The following is a 22208-nucleotide window of genomic DNA, read 5'->3' as shown; positions in this document are numbered from 1 at the left end:
AAATAAAAAACCTGAGCGCAAAAAAAAAAACCAGACGAAAAAGAAAAAACCCGAGCGCACAAAAAAAATAATCCATCTTCCCCCATGGAGGGCTCCGCGCAGACTGAGCTCCGCAGGGCGGGCAAGGCTTATAAAGCCTTGCCCCGCCCTGCAATTAGCCTAAGAACACTCTGATTGGTGGGCTTAAGCCAATCAGAGTGCTCTTTGTCATTTTACAAGCGTGGGAAAGTTCTTTGGAATTTTCCCACGCTTGTAAAATGACACAGAGCACTGTGATTGGATGGCTTGAAATCCATCCAATCACAGTGCTCTGTGTCATTTTACAAGCGTGGGAAAGTTCTTTGGAATTTTCCCACGCTTGTAAAATGACACAGAGCACTGTGATTGGATGGATTTCAAGCCATCCAATCACAGTGCTCTGTGTCATTTTACAAGCGTGGGAAAATTCCAAAGAACTTTCCCACGCTTGTAAAATGACAAAGAGCACTCTGATTGGCTTAAGCCCACCAATCAGAGTGTTCTTAGGCTAATTGCAGGGCGGGGCAAGGCTTTATAAGCCTTGCCCCGCCCTGCGGAGCTCAGTCTGCGCGGAGCCCTCCATGGGTGAAGATGGATTATTTTTTTTGTGCGCTCGGGTTTTTTCTTTTTCGTCTGGTTTTTTTTTTTGCGCTCGGGTTTTTTATTTTATTTTTAGTTCGACGGCTATGATGGTTTTTTATTTGCCCTTTTTTGGGGCTGAAAAATGAAGATTTTAGAAAAAAGAAGACGTCGAATGGTAAGTTTAATTTTACTTTACAGGTTAGCAATTTTATTCCCCCCTCACTATTTTTGAGGGTGAGGGGGGTAGGTAGGGGCATTTTTTATTTGGGTGGGTGACTAGGGGCTTGGGCACCCCTAGTCACCTTGATGGGGGGGGGGGGGAAATTTACTTAGTGCCCCCACCCGCCGCCCAGGGGTGGGGGCCGGGGGGGGGGCAGTAGGCCCCCCCTCCTTATTACTATGATGGCCCCCACCCGCCGCCCAGGGGTGGGGGCCGGGGGGGGGGAGGACAGTAGGTCCCCCCCCCCTCTTATTACCATTATGGTCCCCACCCACCGGCCAGGGGTGGGGGCCGGGGGGGAGGACAGTAGGTCCCCCCCCCACTACTATTATGGCCCCCACCCGCCGCCCAGGGGTGGGGGCCAGGGGGGGAGGACAGTAGGTCCCCCCCCCTACTACTATTATGGCCCCCACCCGCCGCCCAGGGGTGGGGGCCGGGGGGGGAGGACAGTAGGTCCCCCCCCCCCCTCATTATCTTTATGGCCCCCACCCACCGCTCAGGGGTGGGGGCCGGGGGGGGGACAATAGGTCTCCCTCCCTTATTTTACTTTACAGCCCCCACCCGTCGTTTAGGGGTGGGGGGCAATATTATTATTTTTTTTTTTTACAGTGAGCAGCCACAGGCTGCTCACTGCTTACTAGACATGCCCCTACTCGCGGTATAGCGAGTAGGGGCATATTATTTACTAATACCAAGTCATTTTTACTTAGTGTTAGTAAATTTGGCTGAAAGACCAATTTAGGTCTTTCAGCCTTTTAGTAGATAGCTCCCTGATACCGTGGGAATTAGGGAGTTATCTACTAAGCGGCTGCAAGATGCAGCCACAGCAATGAATAGGATCGGAGTTTCATTCATTTGAATGTAATTCCAATCCGAACAAAGTACCGAATTGCATCCTAACACCAATGGAGAAACAGTGCTCATTCTGTTAGGATGCAATTCGGCAGTTTTGCCGGCGTTCTGTCTAAGTGACAGGACGTTCGGCAATACTGACAGGAAGCATTGTGGGAACTGGGAGGAAAGCTAGGGATCATGGGAAAATTGGTCTGACCAGCGGAAATGAAGCACACTTTGCTCCTCCGCTGGTCAGAGCTGGTCAAGCGGAGGAATCCTCCATAAGACAGAGTCCCTACTTTGTCTTATGATTTTAAAGAAAACTAAAGAAGACAGGAAGAAAAGAATAACAGATCCCGAGAGAGGGGGAGAAGAGGAAGAGATTGAGGAAAGGTAAGTTCGGCATGACAGTGCCGCTTTAACCCCTTAAGGACCAAACTTTTGGAATAAAAGGGAATCATGACATGTCAGGCATGTCATGTGTCCTTAAGGGGTTAAAGACTTTGAATGCTTTGAAAACATAATACATGCTGTGTACACATACCAATGTTTCAGCCATTGGGAATTTTTTCAAGACACAATGCACACACACACACACACACAAAAAAAAAAAAAACATCATATAAAGAGAAATCTCAGAGAGACTGTGCCTACAGGCAACTTGTCTCAGACACAATGTGGTAACTAAGGTTCCAGCCAAACAGAACAAAGAGCAAGAGGTCAATTAGGTACAGATAAACAATAATGAATGTATTAGGTTTGAATAACTACTCTGTTGATTTATCTAATGAAAATGACTCACCAGGTTAAATATCCCAGAATGGACCATGCTCTAAATGTATTTGTTGTGGCCAACCCATGGCCCTCTTGCTTGGTTCTTGATGCCATGTGCCTTTGTGGTGACACTAGCCTCTCGAGGACACCAAACGTTAGTGCTGAGCCAGTGTCTTCTTAGAGGTGAGTTAGAGACATCAGCACCACAGTGAAACCTTTTCTGATCTGGATACGCTCTGCTCTTCTATAGTGGATTCCCTGGCATTTTAGGCTCATACTTGATTAGTTGTTTTTGAACATTATATATCTTTATTGACCCTTGGATTTGACCTAGCTTTAGTCTATCCTGGGTTGATCCCGAGGATCTTCCTTTTCCTGGTTCCTTTTTTAGTATTCCCATCATGCATTTCTTTTCTTTTTTTCTTTCAGTGATTATTAGAAATGGACTAACTTAACTTATCTTGGATTGATGCTCATATCTCTCAATTGCTGGTTCCTGTGTTAATATTTCCATCCAGCCCTTGTTTGGCATTATAATTTCCCTGTGCCACCACTAACACCACAGAAAAGACACGAAGTAAGAAGCTTTTATTTTTTTTATTTTTTATTTAAGGTATGTTTTCTGTGACTTCTTGAAGAACTGGAATCTAGGGGAAAGTCTAATAGGACAAAGTATGGAATTCCAGTACCATCTTGCAATTGAGAGATGCAGTAATGGGCATGAGAAGGGATAAGAGACATTCATTAACAGAGTCAAGGGAAGAGAAGGAGTGCATGTACTAATTAATGAGGAAATGTGATGAGTAGTGGAGAGTTGTGTACGCTAGTGTAGTTAGCCAATGTTAGCACTGGCAAAAACGGTAAGGTATGAAAGTAGCGGTGAGTCAGGAAAGTAAGTCTGGCAGCAGCATTCATTGCTAAATGAAGTGGCACATGATTGGGATTGACTGGATGTGGGGAGAAAAGATGAGATCTGAATCAAAAGTAACTCCAAATCAGCAAGCTTTATGGGTTAAGGTAATGGGTGTTCTACTGACATACAGGGAAATAGATGGAGGTAGATTATTTTTAGGGGAAATGTGAGAAGTTCCGTTTCAGAAAGACTGAGTTTTAGAGAATGTGAAAAATTCAGTTAGAAGTAGAAGAGAGGTAATTAGACTGGGTACCCGATTAATTTTCCATTTAAATTACAAGAGCCCACTACATTTATTTTCATCTAAACAATTATTTCTTCTTATATTGTCTCTCAGTGCGCTTTGATTTGTGTAGAATGTTTTACTTTCTTCTTGGTATTCACACAGTCTTTGTTTATTAGTAGCCATACTTCCTCAGCAACAGTACTGTCTCTACTTACCACTTTTTATCCGTAGGTTCTGGGGCTTCCAACCTGTTGATTTTCTATCTTGACATAGCAGTTACACTATCTCTCAGGGCCGGCCTTAGGGGTGTGCGAGCTGTGCGGCCGCACAGGGCGCCATGGAGCAGGGGGCGCCCTGTGGCCGCACAGCTCACACATGGCAGAAGAAAAAAAAAATTGCTGCGGGGCAGAGCTTAGCGTGCGGCGGAGGCGGGGCTTAGCGTGCGACGTGGATGGAGCTAAAATGCCGTCTTATTGCTGCAGGGGAAGCAGGAAGGAGTCCCTGCTTCCCCCCACGGCCAGAATCCAGGAGCTGCACTGCCGGTCTGCCTCCACAAGGAACAGAGGTAACTATGTGATGGTCTGCGCGTGTGTGACTGTCTGCGCGTGTGTGACTGTCTGCGCGTGTGTGACTGTCTGCGCGTGTGTGACTGTCTGCGCGTGTGTGACTGTCTGCGCGTGTGTGACTGTCTGCGCGTGTGTGACTGTCTGCGCGTGTGTGACTGTCTGCGCGTGTGTGACTGTCTGCGCGTGTGTGACTGTCTGCGCGTGTGTGACTGTCTGCGCGTGTGTGACTGTCTGCGCGCCTGTGTGACTGTCTGCGCGCCTGTGTGACTGTCTGCGCGCCTGTGTGACTGTCTGCGCGCCTGTGTGACTGTCTGCGCGCCTGTGTGACTGTCTGCGCGCCTGTGTGACTGTCTGCGCGCCTGTGTGTGACTGTGACTGTCTGTGTGCATGTGTGTTTGTGTGTGGCTGTCTGTGTGTGACTGCCTGCCTGTGTGTGTGTGTGTTTGTTTATGTGTGTGTGTGGCTGTCTGCCTGTGTATGTGACTGACTGGGCAGACTAGATGGGCCGAATGGTTCTTATCTGCTGTCACATTCTATGTCTGTGTGTTTGTGTCTGGCTGTCTGGTGGTGACTGCCTGCATGTGTTTGTGTGTGCGTCAGGGTGTGTGGGAAGGGGTGTGGGAGGGGGGGACGGGAAGGGGGGGCGCTGTGAAGATTTTTCGCACAGGGCGCCTAAAGGCCTAATGCCGGCCCTGCCATCTCTAATATGTACAGTGTGATTGCACTTTATTCTGTTTAGCGGATTGCCTAGTAACCATATGACATGGAACAAGTTGCTGGCAACTACTACGTCTCGATCACAAATTGGCTTAAATAACCGATCTATGCACACACTATAACTGTATACATTCAATAAACAACTTCATTAACGCTTAACGCTACCTCACTGTATAGAATGCCAGAGACCACACCAGACCATCCAATAATGGGAGAAAACCATCAAGAGACCCACACTCAGTATGTGTTTGATAAAGTAAGAAGATATTGTTCTTATGTACGCATAGTCTGTGCATATGCAAGAGTACAACGATTATGAGGCAAATTTGGTGGGGTAGTATAGTAATAAGTTAGCAGAAATTTACTTACAGGTTTGTCAAGCTCAATTGTGTATCCCTGTTCTGTGCTTATTACTCTGTAGTGTTTAATCAGAGCTTTCCTTTGGAAGAAAATAAAAACATATTAATCATCTGTATCTTTATTAAATTACATGGTTTTTTTCTTCTTACATTCCTAAACTGCAAACTGAGAAAATGAAACAGCAGAACAAAAAGAAATAGCGTTATTAATAAACTATCACAAGGGATTAATAAGTTAGAGTGTGGTATGGCTATACAAATAAAAGTTGCTAGATGTCATCTTAAAGGAACACTACAAGCACCATGATCATTGCAGCTCACTGCAGTGGTATGGTGCCAGGATGGCAACAGTTTGACATCTTACTTGGCATCTGCTGAGTGGCGCTCCCTACCCCTTCTCTTGTCGTCTGAGAGCTGAAAGCTCTCTGTCAGAACTAAGCAGGTGGTTCATTGGCTAAGAGCTATCAGATGGTGCTCTCGGCCAATGCGCTTATCTCATTGCATTGCTTAACTTAGGAAACCTAGGGAAAGCTTTCCTAGCTTTCAGACAGGAAGAACAGAGGAGAGGGAGCACCTGCTAGTGAACCGCAGGTAAGAAGACAAAAGACTGCCATCAAAACTCACAACAATAAACTTCCTGAAAGGTCAAGATCTCCATATAAGGTTGTGTATAGTTTTCGAACTTTAAAAGGGGAGAAAAGTTTTAGACTTAACAGCCAGCTGTGGTTATGCTTTTATTTGTGTTTTTTCACACGCACAAATTCAATTTTCACAGGACATTTCAAAATGTTGTGTATTAAAGCCTCAATATTTTTTTTTACTTAGCATTGTCTCACCACCAGTTCCACCATGGACCGATTTTCCAGATTGTTTTTGGGAAGTAACAGGGCCAAATAAATTATAAGTCCTTTTCAACCTGGAAATCTGACAAATTGATTTTTCTGGACCTATGTCACCTTTTAGACAGTGCTAGAAAAGAAAATTACGCCCATGATGGCATATCATTTTTAAAAGTATAAATGGCAGAGAATTGAGCAGTAACACTGCAGGGACATGGTCTATACACCCAAACTGCGTGTCCCTTTTAAAAGTTAATCACAATAGCCAGCCTAGAGGGTGCAAGTTTTACTTACCAGGGTAATGGCTAGTGGCAATTTCCATCCCTGTTAACATAAGCTGCCTGTTATATAATTATATTATTTTAAAATTGAGAATTTGAAATCCAGTTACTCAAGTACCAAAACTGGGCCCAGTAGCATCTCTTGGAGCATGTAGGTATTGGGTATAAACTCTTATTTTGTGGCTTTTTCTCTCAACATATCTTACACTGTGATCAGTGGCGTACATATAGGGGTCGCAAGGGTTGCAGCTGCGACCGGGCCAGTCACTCCAGGGGGCCATGTTTTGCGGCCCCGGCCCGGCCTCCGTTCAAGGGGTCCATCGGGTGGCCCATCAGGTTTGGGCCACCCAATGGCTATGGATTTTCAGGGGGCCCGGTCAGCGCTGGGCGCTTTAACAGCACGACCGGGCCCCCTGTGATGATATCATAAGCTAGGGGGAAGTGACTGCCATGGTCACTCCTCCCAACATACACAGAGCCCGCGTGGGAGAAAGCAGAGGAGGGAGTCAGAGTGGAAACTCAGACTCTCATCAACCTGAGCCACCACTGGAACCCAGGGAAAGTCACCCTCCTCCACCTAAAAGATAGGAAACAGGAGGGTGACTTAAACAATTTGTATATATGTGTGCCTGTCTGTATATGTGTCTGTCTGCATGTATGTGTCTGTGTGTGTGTCTCTATGTATGTCTGTGGGTATGTATGTATGTGTGTGTGTCTCTCTCTCTGTTGGGGGAGCAGGGGGGGGGGTGGGAGAGTGATGGGGGGCGGGCCCATGGATCAGTTTTGCACCAGGGCCCCATGGATTGTGTGTACACCACTGGCTGTGATCAGACAAAGCAGAAATCTAACACAAAACAACACATTGCAATCAAACCTCAATGTTATGTTGTGCAAAAAAGCAACTGAGGTTGCAGATGGCAAAAAAAAAACCTCGGAGATATTTCCCCAATGACCAGATCTGTAAATCTACCTGTAGCGGAGCTGCAATATTAAATCCCAAGATCTCCGCTGGTATAGAAGGTAATCCAAAGTAAAGCGCTGGAAAAGAAGGCAATATCCCAAATCCCCCAGTAAACGGACGAAACACAGTTCAGGGAGACAACTGTCAACTTTATTCACGGCTCCTGGAGTTAACTGACAACTTTATTCACGGCTGTAAGCCTATGCATGCTCTCTATTCTAAAACCCATGAATACATTTTTACACTAGGTTAACACAGCTATTTCAGACAACCTTTAAATGTTCTGCAATATGACCTAAAGTGGCTAGGTTTGCCACACTACCTAATCCTCTCTGAGTATTTATTTAAAGTATAAGCAGAGCAAGACTTTAATGTAAGTGTTCTTTACTAAAGAGTGAAAGTGAAATTAACATTTTATGCCAAAATAGTAGGAGCAATGATCCAAATCAGCCATTCTTTCCATTTGACTACTTTGGTATAGAATTTACAATGTTTTAAATTTACTTTGGATTCCCAATAGTTGTTATTTTATGCATACAATATGTGAATGATATGTTAATTAATGTAATAAGTAATGTACACATACTCAGAATTTTCTCTTATAGATATGGCGTAGTTCTTTGTTTCTGCACCACCACCAGGTCTTAGAATGAGGCTTCCCAAACTCTCTGTCTTCGTGAGTATTTCTGCAGCCTCTGCACGAGTCACATTGTGAAAGCACCTTGAGAAAAGGCAATAAAATACATATCATTATATCATACTCAGGATATTGATCAAACAATTAGGGAAATCTAAACATAGATTGTTGCTCAGTTTTATCATATGGCAATTGTTTTGCTATAAAAAAAATATTGCATTTGTTTTGCTGAAATGAAGAGATGCCTTGATCAAACTTCAGAATGTGAGGGAGAAACAAACCAACCATCGTCTTTAAGCTATCCTAACAATCTTCAATTTGGTACTTACCTAGAACCACAGTGCAGATACCCTTGCTAATCTTCTACAGGAAAAGAGCTTAAAACAACTTTAGTTGAGTGAAGGAGTGTTCTTGCATCACTCATGCCCCTGCTGTCTCTCTGCTCAATTATTTGTCATTTAGGAATTAATCACTTTGTTTATGCAGCCTTAGTCAAACCTCCTCTATGTGACTTGCACAGCTTTCTTAGATACTTCCTGTAATGAGAGATCTAAAGTTTAAACTTCCTTTATTTCACATTCTGTTTTAATTTCTCCTGCTATGTTAATAGCCTTCTATACCCTGCAGGAGCTTCTCGTGCGTAATTAAAGTTCAATTTACAAAGCAGGTGAAATAAATTTCTAAAGCAAGTTAACATCTGATTGACAGTGACACCTTCTTTTTCATGCAGGTGGTTTGAATCACAGCCATGAGAGGTGTAGCTAGAACTGTATGGATAGAAACAAAAGTAATTTAACTCCTAACAGGCAGAGAATTGAGCAGTAACACTGCAGCGGTACTAAAACGGCATTATTAAGCTAAAGGTGTTTGGATGCCTATAGTACCTCTCCAAGCTTCAAATAAGTCTCCAGAAATGTTATCAAGCAGGGGAAAATTAATACTTTTTAGACTACTATACTTGAACCCCTTGGATCTACTGCTGGTGTATAGCCCCTTCTCAGTGGACGTAGTGAAAAGGAAAAAGCAGCTACAGCTTTTCTAAGGTTTATTTATACTTACTTATGCTTAGTAAGACTTTGATATTTATTTATTTTAGTTTTCTACCCATTGGTGCTTATTTGATATTTCAGATATATATTTTTATTTTTACAATATGGATCTGAACTATTAAATCAAAATAAAATATTAATATGCATTTGTAAGGTTTTGCTCAACTGTATTACATATGTGTTTCCAACAATAAAGTATACGGTTAAATATTTCACACCTCATATTTAGAACATTTTCATGATGCCTTGTCGTTCTAAGTAAGTTAACCACATAAAAAAGTTGCCGTTCAACTTAAACAAAATATTTCTAAAATATGTTAGGCACAAAAATAGAACGGTCATTTCCTCAAGCAAATTTAAAAACAGCATCATGACCCTTAAATGGTCAAAGCAATTCTGTAATTGTTGTAATGCGTTTCTTAAATGTCATTTTCTTCTTTATCACATATAAATAACTGGGTCTATTTACCAAGTAGAATGGCATGTACTTTGTATGATTCTGGTGTGCTTTACAGTAAAGGCAATACCACCAAAAAATAAACTCTGAAGCTAAGTCTTCATAGGAAATAATGGAATTCAGTTAACTATTTAGTAGGTGATGCTGCATTTGCACATGTGTATTTTTTTTTTTTGTCAATCTGTATTTTATTGAGGTATAATGGATGGGATACAGAATAGAGAGAGGGAGATGTGCATTTAGGATACAGTATAGGGTTCAATAACAATGGTAACTAACATTTCCTTAGTATTCGTACCTCTTTTTTTTATATATATATTCTGGTTTAACGTCGACCGGTAAGCAAAACAGAAAATAATATTAGCAAAATCAAGCTGGGTGCAAGCTAGTCAGTTATGATGAGTATTTCAGTCGATTAAGGCTAGGTAGGCATATGGGAGTTCTATAGGGTAATATTCACGCTGGGTTACATTCTAGACATGCATAGGACATCCCCAAGTACATCAAGATTTAGTGATATAGTTAGCAGAGTATCGTTTAATTATTAAGCTGGGGCAGCAGCTGTACTATTATATTAATAAAGTTAGGTGGTCGCTATGTAACACTGTTTGATTGGATGAACCATGCTAGGGAACAACAAGATAAACGGCTAATTTTTCCGAAAACATAACAGTAGTGATGGTTAGGACAGGTTATTAGTACCCTTGACACGACTAACACACGTAATCAGCATGCTGAGTTGCACGGTCATAATAATTAGACTAGGGAATGGCCTAAAGTCTGAGGCTGGGTGTGTAGTCGGTAGCATTATGTGGAAAACAAACACCTGTTCAGACATTTATATCAAACGAATAGCTTAGTTAGGTCGTTAAGCTTAAGTAACGTTTACCAATATTATAGATTATTTTTAACCGCTGTTTAAGTCCTGGCAGGCTGGGGTTTTACTACACGTCCTTAAGGGGACATGGGTACCTTGCTCGAGGGTATGTAGCACGGTCAGCCAATACCTCGGCTTGGCAGATCCATGTCTACCCCTGGGTTTCCCCTGGTCGCCTGGGTGTTGGTGCCGCTTCTCTGGAGGGTCCACATGGGAGCAGCTGGGTGCGGATGGGTGTCGGTCGCCCTCCAGCCCCAGGTCGTTGGGAAGGCCTGCACTTGTGTACCACTAACTCGGTGTCTCGGTGAGGCCAGGTCATCCCTTTGTCGGGCGCCATGGGGAGCTCGGGTGTCTTGCCGCCGCCCGCGACGGGCGCTCCTCCGGCGATGTGGTCGGTGCCTAGAAGATTTACTCCATGTGGTCTTCGGCCTGGGAAGGCATTGTGGGCGGCCAACGATGTTCGCCTCAGTGAGGTAATAGAGGTTCCGGGTGGTCCGTCGTAGCTTATGGGTGCCGCACATCTGCCGCTGTGGGGAAGGCTGTGGGTCCGGAGGCGGGTCACTAGGCCTAGCCAGGATCCTGCAGACGGTGCCTGTTACTGTGGCTTGTGGTTGTGAGGCAGGCCGTGGGCGGGTACGCCTTTTGTCCCTCATTCCTGCTTGTCTGTGCATATGTGCTTTGCTTTGCCGCCATAGTGGAGCTTGTTGTTGCGCGGGCTCCGGGTGTACGTGTCGTGAGTCCGGCAGTCGCTTCCGTGGCAGATCGGCAGCCGAGTAGGTCTGGGCTGGAGGGAGCATCTTGTCTTGTAGTTTACGCCAAAAATCTTGAAAGATGCTCTCCAGCCTGGCCGCATATCCCTGTTCGTCCTGGCTGCTGGCAAGCCGCGTGGTCGCCGCCATCTTTGGTGAGTCTCTCGGCCCACCGACGGGTTTCTGTGAGCCTATCATGGCTGGGAGGGCTCCCATTAGTGGACCGGGATCACCCCTACCGGTCCATAGGGGGGGTTGCGGGGTATCCGCGTGTGGCACTCCGCTCTCGGGTCACTCCGGGCTGTGAACTCGGCCGCTGCTCCCCGCCGTTGCGCACCCGGCCACATGCCTCCGCGTGTATAGCCTGTTGCCTGTCGTCCGTGTACGGTCCGCATTACCGGTTCACCGTGTGGACTGAGTGTCAGGTCGTCGCTTTGGGTCAATATATGCCGTTTCATGCTGTTTGGAGGTGCCTTTTTAGCCTGTTTTTCGTAGCTTAGTCGGGAGCTTCAGTTAGGCACGTCTTCCCTCCATGGCAGTCAGGCCCCGCCCCCCCACATGTGTATCTTGCCCAATATGCTTCTCTAGGAGAATCATTGGATTGGACAAGATTGCAAAAGACATTATGCTGGTATTCTGATGAATACAAAGGCAGAGCGAGTGTCTGCAGCACAGTATCAGTGCTAGAAACAAGGTAAGAAAACTTCATGTAACTTAACTTTTTAACACCAAAGGTGGGGTAGGGGTTGATGAACAAAGGTCACAACAATAGCAGGAACCTTATAGTCCCAAAAAATGATTGTTATTTTCAGGACTATAGATTCTCTTTAATACGTATTAAAGGGGCAGTGTACCACCAAGAAATGGTATGCATTTATGGGGTAGTTGTATTATATAGCCTGCTAAAATGGGACATGGACACAGAGTAAAAATTCAAAGTTTGAAAAGAACCTGGAATTACTGTCTCAAATGTGACCCTTTCATGTCCACATATACAAAACACAAGTCCACAAAAAGGCAGAAAAAAATGCTTATTACCACTACACTTGGTACAAGCAAGCGGAAAAATTATCCCTCGCTAAGGTTCAAAATATGCCTTTTCAGATACCCTGGGATGTCTTCTTTTAGAAAGGGTATGCCTTTATGGTGTAGTTGTAATATGTAGCCTGCTCAAGTGCTCCAAAGTGGGACACGGACGTATCAAAACCCTCCATGAAAACTCACACTTAAAAACCTGAACTTGTCACGTCTCTTTTACAGCACTGTAACTTCACAAAATAGTGTCTAGTTCAAACATTGGGCTTATGTTTTACTCAGAAGGTGTAAGAGTATAATTTGGGGATTTTTATGACAGTGGTACATATTAAGTGTAAGAAATACTCAGCAAAAATGCAACATATATGTAAAAATGCAATTTCCCTCCCACTTCCTCTCACCACAAACATTGACATAAATTGGTGAAAAAATGGTGACAAGTTACGACACAATATACACCATATAAGATATCCTGGGGTGTCTGCTTTATCAAATGAAAGCCCTTTGCAGGGTTATTTGAACAGTCACACTGCTAGAATACCCTAAAATGAGATATAGACCCGTCAAATCCATCTACGAAAATTCTAACTATAGAAACTGAAATAGCCTTGTCTCTTATATGGCACTGTATCTTTACAGAAAAGTGCCAAAGGCATACAATGGGGGTATCGTTATATTCAACAGATGTAGCTGAACACAATATGGGGTTGTGTGCAGGAATAGCACACACCAGCTTTACGAAATACACATTACAAAAATCTTGTTATATGTGCATATGCCAAAATAGAGAAAAAACACAATTTTACTCCAATATTAAGCAGAGATTGGCGATGAAATGGCTAAGTAAAAAGTGTCAAACAAACCTTAGGTAAATAGCCTTTGATGTCTACTTTATATAAATATATACACTCAGTGTGGCAATTTTGTTTCCTGTGATGGCTACTAAACCTACAAGACAAACATACCAAATTCTAAAATTGTTGCAAATTGAAATTTTATTTTAGTCCTTGTATTTTGTGACCTGTAGCTTTCAAATTAAGCTGAAATCCTATACATATGATGTACTCTATAAATCAAGACACATAAATGAATTTATTTTGAATTACTTTTTCTAAGCTGGACATATTATGCACACGCTATTATTGCAAAAACGGTGAATTTTTTTACATTTTTTTTTCAATTTGGCATTTTTATATAATGAATGAGAATGTATCTATGTATATGTGACATCAAATTAAAGCCCTGTTTGCCCTCTAAAAAAAAAATGATGTATGAGATGTGTTGCTGCAATAAATGACAGCGATTTAAATTGCGTTTGAATACAAACAGCAAAAAAATGCAAAAATGGCCTTTCTCCTTAAGTGTAAGACAAGCTTCTGAAGTTGTGTCCTTAAGTGGTTAATATGAAGAAATGCATCTTCTTCATCATCTGTCACACAGTATGTTACCTGTTCTGCACAACATCATGTAACAGTTACATGTGCAGTGACCCAGGTTTGATCTGGAAATCCTTGCCTGTATATCTAGGACACTTTATTAAACTACTACCTTAGTTTAAACTAACCTCTTATGCGATTCTCTAAACCGATCCCTTTCCAAGCCTATTCTGCTAGTCTTACCTTTTCTCTAATCACTCACACTAATCTCAAACCTAACAGCTCCATAACTTTTTATTTAAAGGACCACTATAGGCACCCAGACCACTTCAGCTCAATGAAGTGGTCTGGGTGCCAGGTCCCTCTAGTTTTAACCCTGCAACTGAAAACATAGCAGTTTCAGAGAAACTGCTATGTTTCACTGAGGGTTAATCCAGCCTCTAGTGGCTGTCTCACTAACAGCCACTAGAGGCGCTTCCGCGATTCTCATGGTGAAAATCATAGTGAGAAGACGCTGGATGTCCATAGGAAAGCATTGAGAAATGCTTTCCTATGGGCGGTTTGAATGCGCGCCAGGCTCTTGCCGCGCATGTGCATTCAGAGCTGACGTCGGCAGAGGGAGGAGAATTCCCCAACGCTGAGGGAGCCGGCCCTGGAGAAAGGCAAGTGGCTGATGGGGTTTTAACCCTTTCAGCCAAGCGGGAGGAGGGCCCTGAGGGTGGGGGGACTTAATGGCCCTATAGTGCCAGGAAAACGAGTGTTTTCCTGGCACTATAGTGCTCCTTTAAGTCACTGTACCTAACCACTTCCAAACAAGGCATGAGGTTACCTAAATGCTAAAGTTATTTCATAACCTTTCTTTAACGCCCCACCAGCACTACCCTACACTAGTCCACTATCGACTCCCTATCCTTAAGCTTTCACACTATTCCTTAATACTAAACACTTGCAGTTTTAGCATTAATTTCTCTTTATTGAAATAATTTTTCTTTTTGTTTTCATAACATTCATAAATACACTGTCACAGTAATATACCCCAACACGCAAGAATAGTCCAGATAGTCTAGAGGCAAGAAAACAAGATAAGTCTTACCGGGCCTCAGAATGGCCGGACTTGACGAGGACAAGAAAAGACAGAGACCAGAATTAGCCGAGGTCAAGGGGACAGAGAGACAGTGTAAACTAGAACAAGCCAAGGACTGGTACACAGGAGAGCAAACCGGCGAACAAGACAAGCAGGGATAAAGAGAAAACGGAGTCAGGAACAAAGCCAAGGTCTAGCACCAAAAACCACAACTGAACGATACAAACACTAAAGGGAACTGAACCAGAAACCACAATAGGGCAGGGAGCTAAGGGAAAGGTGAGTATAAATACCTATTAGATTGATTTGATTGGCCCTTGTCATATCCACGCCCCCAATACGTGAGAGATTGGGGAACGTGGAATGACATGGGCCAATGGGAGACCTTTTTATTTTTTTGTCTCCCGCTGTCCATTTAAATGCGCGCTCGCTATGCGCGGCGCGCTCCCAGTACCAGGTGTGCCACGTGGCGGCTTCTCCCGGTCCGTGCACGCCTCCCCTTCAGATGCAGGACGGCGTGTGGCGGAGAAGGAGGACCTCGCCCGGCCCCTGGAGAGGGTAAGTACCGCTACAGTACCCCCTCCCCCTGAAGACACGCCCACCGGGCGGGGAGGACCTGGCCCCCCCAGGAAAACGAGAATGGAAGGAGCGCAAAAGGCGAGGAGCGTGATCAGCGTCAGCGGAGATCCAACTGCGTTCCTCCGGCCCATATCCCTTCCAATGCACCAGGTACTAGAGGCGACCCCGGAGAAAACGAGAGTCAAGTACGGCAGCCACTTCAAATTCCTCATGACCCTCCACAGAAACAGGAGGAGGAGGGGGAACATTTTGGGTATAACGGTTACACAGGAGCGGTTTCAACAAGGAAGTGTGAAAGACTTTAGGAATATGCAGGTTACTGGGAAGATCCAAGGCATAAGAGACATGATTAACTTTATGCAAGACACGAAAAGGACCAATAAAACGAGGAGCCAGCTTCATAGAAGGCACACAAAGGCGGATGCTCTGAGTAGAAAGCCAAACCTTATCCCCCACAACATAGGAAGGAGCAGCTCTACAATGTTTGTCAGCCTGAACCTTCTGACGAGCAGCAGAATCCACTAAAGAACGCTGAACCTGCTCACAGGTAGCACGCAAACCGACCAAATGCTCATCCAAAACTGGCATGCCCCGCAAGGTGAATGCAGATGGAAGAACAGGATGCCGGCCATAAACAACGTAGAAAGGGCCAATACCGGAATATTCATGAGTAGCGTTATTACGAGCAAACTCAGCCCAAGGAAGCAGGTCAGCCCAATTGTTCTGATGGTGGGATACGAAACAGCGAAGGTACTGCTCTAACGATTGGTTGGCATGTTCAGCAGCTCCATTGGACTGGGGGTGGTAAGCTGAGGAAAACGAGAGGGTAATACCCATCTCTGAACAAAAGGCCTTCCAGAATCTAGAAATAAATTGGCTACCGCTATCGGATACAATAGACTCAGGTATACCGTGTAACCTAAACACCTCCCTGTCAAAGATAGAGGCGAGTTCCTTAGATGAGGGTAATTTTACAAGAGAGACAAAATGAGCCATCTTAGACAATCTATCCACGATCATCAGGATGACTTTTACCATTCGAAGGGGGCAACTCAACAATAAAATCCATGGACAGATTAGACCAAGGCTTCTCGGGTATGGGTAACGGATGCAACAACCCACAAGGAACATTATGTGAAGACTTCATACTGGCACAAGTAACACATGCCCGTACGTAATCGGTGACGTCCTTGCGCAAGGAGGCCCACCAGAAATATCTAGACACTGCTGTAAAGGTTTTAGCGATACCAGGGTGACCAGCGGTTCTGGTGTCATGATAGAGTGACATGATTTCCTGCCTTTCAGGAACATCGACAAACAATTTATCAGCAGGTTTCTCAGAAATAGAAAGGACAGTAGTAGCGATGATCCTGTCCGGGGGAATGACAGGGGTATCAAGCTCTTGTTTGTCGGTAGTTTCGAACTGTCTGGACAGAGTGTCAACTTTAGTATTACGATCACCCGGTCTGTAGGTGATGATATAATTGAAACGAGACAAAAACAGAGACAACCTGGCCTGTCTAGAAGACAATCTCTTGGCTTCACTAAGGTAGGAAAGATTTTTATGACCTGTAAGTATGAGGATAGGATCCTTAGTGCCTTCCAAAAGATGCCTCCATTCCTTAAGTGCTAAAATAATGGCAAGGAGTTCCCGATTGCCTATGTCATAATTCTTTTCGGCTTTAGACATCTGCTTGGAAAAGAAACCACACTGATGTAAAGGCCTTTCTGAAGATTCTCTTTGAGACAATATAGCACCCACCCCAATATCAGAAGCATCAACTTCAAGAATAAAAGGCAAAGAAGGGACAGGATGCTGTAAAATAGAGGCAGAAGCAAATGTAGCTTTAAGGAATTCAAAGGCCTCAAGCGCTTCCGGTGTCCAGACATGAGTATTACCATCCTTTTTAGTCATTTGGGTTATAGGTGCTACAATGGCAGAAAACCCTTTAATAAAGCGCCTATAATAATTCGAAAAACCAAGAAAACGCTGAATGGGTTTCAAACCCTGAGGTAGAGGCCATTCCATGATAGCAGAAAGTTTCTTGGAATCCATATGAAAACCCTTAGCAGAGATTATATAACCCAAGAATTGGACTTCTGATTGATCAAATTAACATTTTTCGAGTTTACAATATAGACCGTTAACAAGAAGAGTCCTCAAAACTAATTTAACATGCATGTGATGAGTATGTAAATCAGGTGAATATATTAATATGTCATCCAAGTACACGATTACGAATGTGTGTATGTACTCACGTAGGACATCATTAATAAATTCTTGAAATACTGCTGGGGCGTTACAAAGACCAAAGGGCATCACAGTATATTCATAATGACCACTCCTGGTATAGAATGCGGTCTTCCATTCATGATCCTTTTTGATACGTATGAGATTGTAAGCACCCCTAAGGTCCAGTTTAGTAAACACAGTGGCTTGTTTAAGCCTGTCAAATAATTCCGTGATTAAGGGTATAGGGTACGCATTTTTGACGGTGATTTTATTAAGGTCCCTATAGTCGATACAAGGTCTTAAATCGCCATCCTTCTTAAAAGCAAAGAAGAAACCAGCCCCTGCCGGAGAAGAGGATCTTCTTATAAATCCCTTTTGTAACGATTCTTTAATATATTCCTCCATAACAAGATTTTCTTGAGGAGACAAAGGATACACTCTCCCTTTGGAGGTATAGCAACAGGTAACAGATTAATAGCACAGTCGTAGGGTCTGTGAGGTGGCAACTTTTCAGCCTCCCTTTTATCAAAAAACAGACTTAAGAGACATGTACTGAGGAGGTATAACAGACACAGGAGGAATATTAGTAGAATTCAAAGGGGTGATTTTAACAATACAAGACTCTTGGCAAGCATCACTCCAAGATACTATTTGTCCTGACTCCCAGTCAATAGTGGGATTATGAGAACGCAACCAAGGATACCCTAACACGAGGTGAGAGGAGGGAGAAGTAATGATCTGAAACCGAATGGTTTCTGAGTGTAACAACCCTGTAGACATACGCAATGGTTAATTTTTATGTGTGATAACTGGGGAGCATAATGGTCTACCATCTATGGCCTCAACGGCCAAGGGTGTTTTCTTCTCTCTAGTGGGTATGTTATTTTCCCTAACAAAGCCGGAATCTATAAAGTTTTCGGCCGCACCAGAATCAACCAGGGCTGGTATATTCCCTGCTTGCAGTTTTTTTCAAGATGCAGGGAAACAGGGAGAAGCTATTTATTAAGAGGCAAATGTGAGGACTCTGATGTCACACCCAAGGCCTGTCCCCTATACGGTCTTAGGTGCGATAGTTTTCCGGACACACGGGACATTCTTGTCTCATATGGCCCTTCCTACCACAATAAAGGCAAAGTCCCTCCTTTCTCCTATAGTTTTTCAGCATCAGTAAGTTTAGCAACCCCTAACTGCATGGGTTCTTCCTCTGATCCTTTAGATCCCTCAGGAGTTTCAGCTCTAGGCGTATTAAAGGAAACAAAGCGTCTATTTCTAGACTTGGTATATAGCCTGTCACGAATCCTGTTATCTATATCGATGAGATAGTCGATAAGGTCCTCTAAGGGTACAGGAAGATCCCTAACTGCTACCTCATCCAATATAGTTTCAGACCTTCCATGAACGCAGTAGTAAGCCCATTGTTAGTCCAATCTACCTGTGAAGCAAGGGTACGGAACTGAATAGTATTATCAGCTACAGACTTAGATCCTTGCTTAATTCTCATTAACGCCCTGGCTGCATTCTTTGACCTTTTAGTTGTGTCAAAGGTTCTACGAAAAGCCGTAAGGAAGCTATTGAAATCATGTACCATAGGTCCATTAGCCTCCCAAATATGATTTGCCCACTCAAGTGCTTTATCAGTAAGCTGGTGCATAAGAAAACCCACCTTAGATCTATCAGTGGGAAATGAACGTGGATACATCTTAAAGTGGAATTCCACTTGATTAAGGAAACTCCTGCAGGTCTTAGCATCCCCTCCATACCTAGGTGGAGGGGTTAGATGTGCTGAAGCATTAGGCATATTAGCTGTGTCTGGTACAGGGGTTACAGGAGGCGCTGGTACAGGTACCGGAGCTGTTCTGGATAAAAGTGTCTGGATGGCTTGAGCCATCTGATCCATACGGTGATCCTGTTCTGCAAATCTAGCCTCATGAGTGGCCATCTGTTGTCCTAAACCTGCGGGGTCCATGGCCCTATCGTAATGTCATGGTAATATACCCCAACACGCAAGAATAGTCCAGATAGTCTAGAGGCAAGAAAACAGGATACGTCTTACCGGGCCTTAGAATGGCCGGACTTGACGAGGACAAGAAAAGACAGAGACCAGAACGAGCCGAGGTCAAGGGGACAGAGAGAAAGCGTAAACTAGAACAAGCCAAGGACTGGTACACAGGAGAGCAAACCGGCGAACAAGACAAGCAGGGATAAAGAGAAAACGGAGTCAGGAACAAAGCCAAGGTCTAGCACCAAAAACCACAACTGAACAATACAAGCACTAAAGGGAACTGAACCAGAAACCACAATAGGGCAGGGAGCTTAGGGAAAGGTGAGTATAAATACCTATTAGATTGATTTGATTGGCCCTTGTCATATCCACGCCCCAATACGTGAGAGTATGGGGAATGTGGAATGACATGGGCCAATGGGAGACCTTTTTATTTTTTTGCTCCCGCTGTCCCTTTAAATGCGCGCCCGCTATGCACGGTGCGCTCCCTGTACCAGGCGCGTCACGTGGCTGCTTCTCGCGGTCCGTGCACGCCTCCCCTTCAGATGCAGGACGGCGTGCGGCGGAGAAGGAGGACCTCGCCCGGCCCCAGGAGAGGGTAAGTACCGCTACATACACAAAATTACTTTAGTTATCATTAATGTATATACGAAAAAAGATTTAAATTACTTAACTCGTAACAAGACATACCTAACAAACATAGCAATCTTAAACAATTATTGGCTGGAATCAATACATTTAATATTGTATTGATTCAATATTGGTCAATATTAATTGGTCTTTTGGGAGTCTATCCCAATTGAGATGGAGTAGACCTACCTGTGGGCATTTTTGAAGAACTCTAAAAAATTATATATTGATTCCCATAGGATGGAAATTTTTGGGCAACCCCACCAGATATGTAACATGTCTCCCTCATGTGTTAGACATCTCCAACACAGGGAGGAATTAGACGTGGCTATCTTAGCCAGCCTTGTTGGTACTAGGTACCACCTGTGGAGAACTTTAAAAAAAGTTTCAATTAAATTTAGACAATGTATATGTTTTCTAAGTAATTTCATAAGTGAGCACCAAGTCCTATCAGATAATTTCATATTAAGATATTTTCCCCATTGTTTTTTTAGCTGTGGGGTAAGTATCTGAGTACATTTGTCTGATCAAATCAATAGCAATGGTGGAACATATTTATTTTGTTTCCTTTTTGTCAAAAATTCTATAAACCAAATTGTTTATATCGCCTTGCTTTCTTAATAAGGACTCATTTAGAAATCCTCTTACTCTCATGTAAGAAAAGACTATGTCTATGTCAGATATATTGAATTTAGATTTGAGGTTGTTGAATGGCAACAATTTGCTACTTTGAAGGAGATCTTTAATATAGATCTCTTTATAAGCTCTCCATTTGGAGAGGTTTATATCAGGGATAACTCTTTCCATAGCCCAAACATTTGCTCCTTCAATTTCTTTTTGATTCGTTGCCATTCTTCGATAAGATGGGATACAATCGTAGAATTAAATTGCATTACATGAATCTTATAGTTAGTTTTATCGTCCCAAATTAGAAGGGCTAGATCATTCTCTTTTGTTCTAATTGATTCTATCTGATACCATGGTTGTTTTCTAGTGTCTGAAATATAGAATTTTTGTATATGGGAAATAATATTAGCACTATATAAATATATCTTTAAGGAGTGGAAATGCCATTCCTCCTGGATTCATTTTTTTGTTAAAATTTGGGATTTTATTCTTGGTGTTTTTCCATTCCAAATAAAATTAGAAAGTGAATATTGAAGCATATCTAACCAAGGTTTTGGAACTTTCAATGGAATCATGTTGAAAATATAGGCCCATTTGGGGATAACATATGCTTTTATTGTGTTGACTCTTCCCCACCAGGAGATTTCTAAGGGGCGCCATTCTTTTAAAGTTTTATTAGTGTATTTTAAAAAAATTTAAAAATTGGTCTCTACTACTTTTTGAGGGTTTGCCTTAATAGTAATTCCTAAATATTGGAACTCTTTTTTAGTCCACTGGAAATTATATTTCTCTGGAAGAGAACCTAGCACATGAGAATTTATATTAATTGTTAAAGCAATAGTTTTATGAAGATTTAGCTTATAGTTTGAAACATCTCCGTAATTTTTTTCTCTCTTGCATTAAATGAAAAAGTGAAATATCAGGATCTGTAATTGAGATTAGTGATGTCGAGAACATAACATTTTCCGTTCCCGAACGGCGAACGCGAACTTCCGCAAATGTTCGCGAATGGGCGAACCCGGCGAACCGCCATAGACTTCAATAGGCAGGCGAATTTTAAAACCCACAGGGACTCTTTCTGTCCACAAAAGTGATGGAAAAGTTGTTTCAAGGGGATTAACACCTGGACTGTGGCATGCAAAACTCCCATGGAAAATTACATAGTTGATGCAGAGTCTGGTTTTAATCCATAAAGGGCATAAATCACCTAACATTCCTAAATTGTTTGGAATAATGTGCTTTAAAACATCAGGTATGATGTTGTATCGATCAGGTAGTGTAAGGGTTACGCCCGCTTCACAGTGACAGACCAAAATTCCCGGTTTACACACCGCAAACAACCGCAAACAGTCCATTTACACAACCGCAAACTCCCCATTTGCACAAGGTTGGATACCAAGCTAGCCGTGTCCCGTTCCTTGTCCTCACTGATGTCATTGAAGGTCTCTTCCTCCACCCAGCCACGTACAACACCAAGGGTCCCCGAAAGGTGAAAACAAGCCCCCTGTATTTTTTTTAAAAAAATGTACACTAATGTTACACCAGATATATGAGTTGCACTGGTGTGACACTGTGCCCTGGCA

The 22208-nt window shown here is 43.3% G+C and overlaps 1 protein-coding gene across 2 annotated transcripts in view; it reads right to left on the bottom strand.

Moving 5' to 3' along the window:
• STAP1 (signal transducing adaptor family member 1) overlaps positions 1-22208 on the bottom strand; it is a 115428-nt gene that overhangs the window by 35492 nt on the left and 57728 nt on the right. The window contains exons 6-7 of one of the 2 annotated variants that reach the window (XM_063425337.1): positions 7871-8011; positions 5220-5289 (exon numbers count right to left, since the gene is read on the bottom strand). In XM_063425337.1, coding sequence (XP_063281407.1) covers positions 5220-5289; positions 7871-8011 — 211 coding nt within the window. The remainder of the gene's footprint in view (positions 1-5219; positions 5290-7870; positions 8012-22208) is intronic. The other variant, XM_063425338.1, reaches the window with a different exon arrangement.

The sequence above is a fragment of the Pelobates fuscus genome, chromosome 6 (genome assembly GCF_036172605.1).
Source record: "Pelobates fuscus isolate aPelFus1 chromosome 6, aPelFus1.pri, whole genome shotgun sequence".
Classification (NCBI taxonomy): domain Eukaryota; kingdom Metazoa; phylum Chordata; class Amphibia; order Anura; family Pelobatidae; genus Pelobates; species Pelobates fuscus.
This window is presented reverse-complemented; position numbering and strand designations above follow the sequence as displayed.